The following is a 612-nucleotide window of genomic DNA, read 5'->3' on the forward strand; positions in this document are numbered from 1 at the left end:
CCTCGAGCCCCCTTCTCCCCGGGGCCCGGCCTCCCCCTGACCCCAGTTGTCCCTATGTCCCAGGACACGGCCACATCCCGACCCCGCCGTCCCCTCTTCCCTGGGGACAATCCTGACCCCGCCGTCCCCTCTTCCCAACACAGGGCCACATCCCGACCCTGCTGTCCCCATATCCCCAGACACGGCTCATCCCGACCCCGGTGTCCCCTTTTCCCCTGGGGACAAGGCCAGCGCCTGACCCCGCTGTCCCCATGTCACAGGACATGGCCACATCCCCACCCCACCGTCCCCTTGTCCCCGGGGACACGGCCTCGCCCTGACCCCACTGTCCCCATGTCCCCGGACACGGCTCATCCTGACCCCCGTGTCCCCTTGTCCCCGGGGACACCTGACCCCAGTGTCCCCATGCCCCAGGACACGGCCACATCCTGACCCCGCTGTCCCCTTGTCCCAAGGGACAATCCTGACCCCGCCGTCCCCTTGTCCCCAGGGACAATCCTGACCCCGCCGTCCCCTCTTCCCCCGCGTCCCCCGGGGACACCTGACCCCTGACCCCCCCATGTCCCAGGACACGGCACACGGCCAACCCCGCCGTCCCCTTGTCCCTTGTCC

General features: G+C 69.9%; 1 protein-coding gene across 1 annotated transcript in view; it reads right to left on the reverse strand.

Annotated features, from left to right (window-relative positions):
- The window catches only part of AKAP8L (A-kinase anchoring protein 8 like), a 14,382-nt gene extending 14,047 nt beyond the window's left edge, over positions 1-335 (reverse strand). Inside the window, exon 1 of the mRNA XM_009273674.1 lies at positions 322-335. Within this exon, the coding sequence (XP_009271949.1) occupies positions 322-335 (14 nt within the window). The remainder of the gene's footprint in view (positions 1-321) is intronic.
- Between the last annotated feature and the right edge of the window lie 277 nt (positions 336-612).

The sequence above is a fragment of the Aptenodytes forsteri genome, unplaced genomic scaffold, assembly GCF_000699145.1.
Source record: "Aptenodytes forsteri isolate BGI_AS27 unplaced genomic scaffold, ASM69914v1 Scaffold687, whole genome shotgun sequence".
Taxonomy (NCBI): Eukaryota; Metazoa; Chordata; class Aves; order Sphenisciformes; family Spheniscidae; genus Aptenodytes; species Aptenodytes forsteri.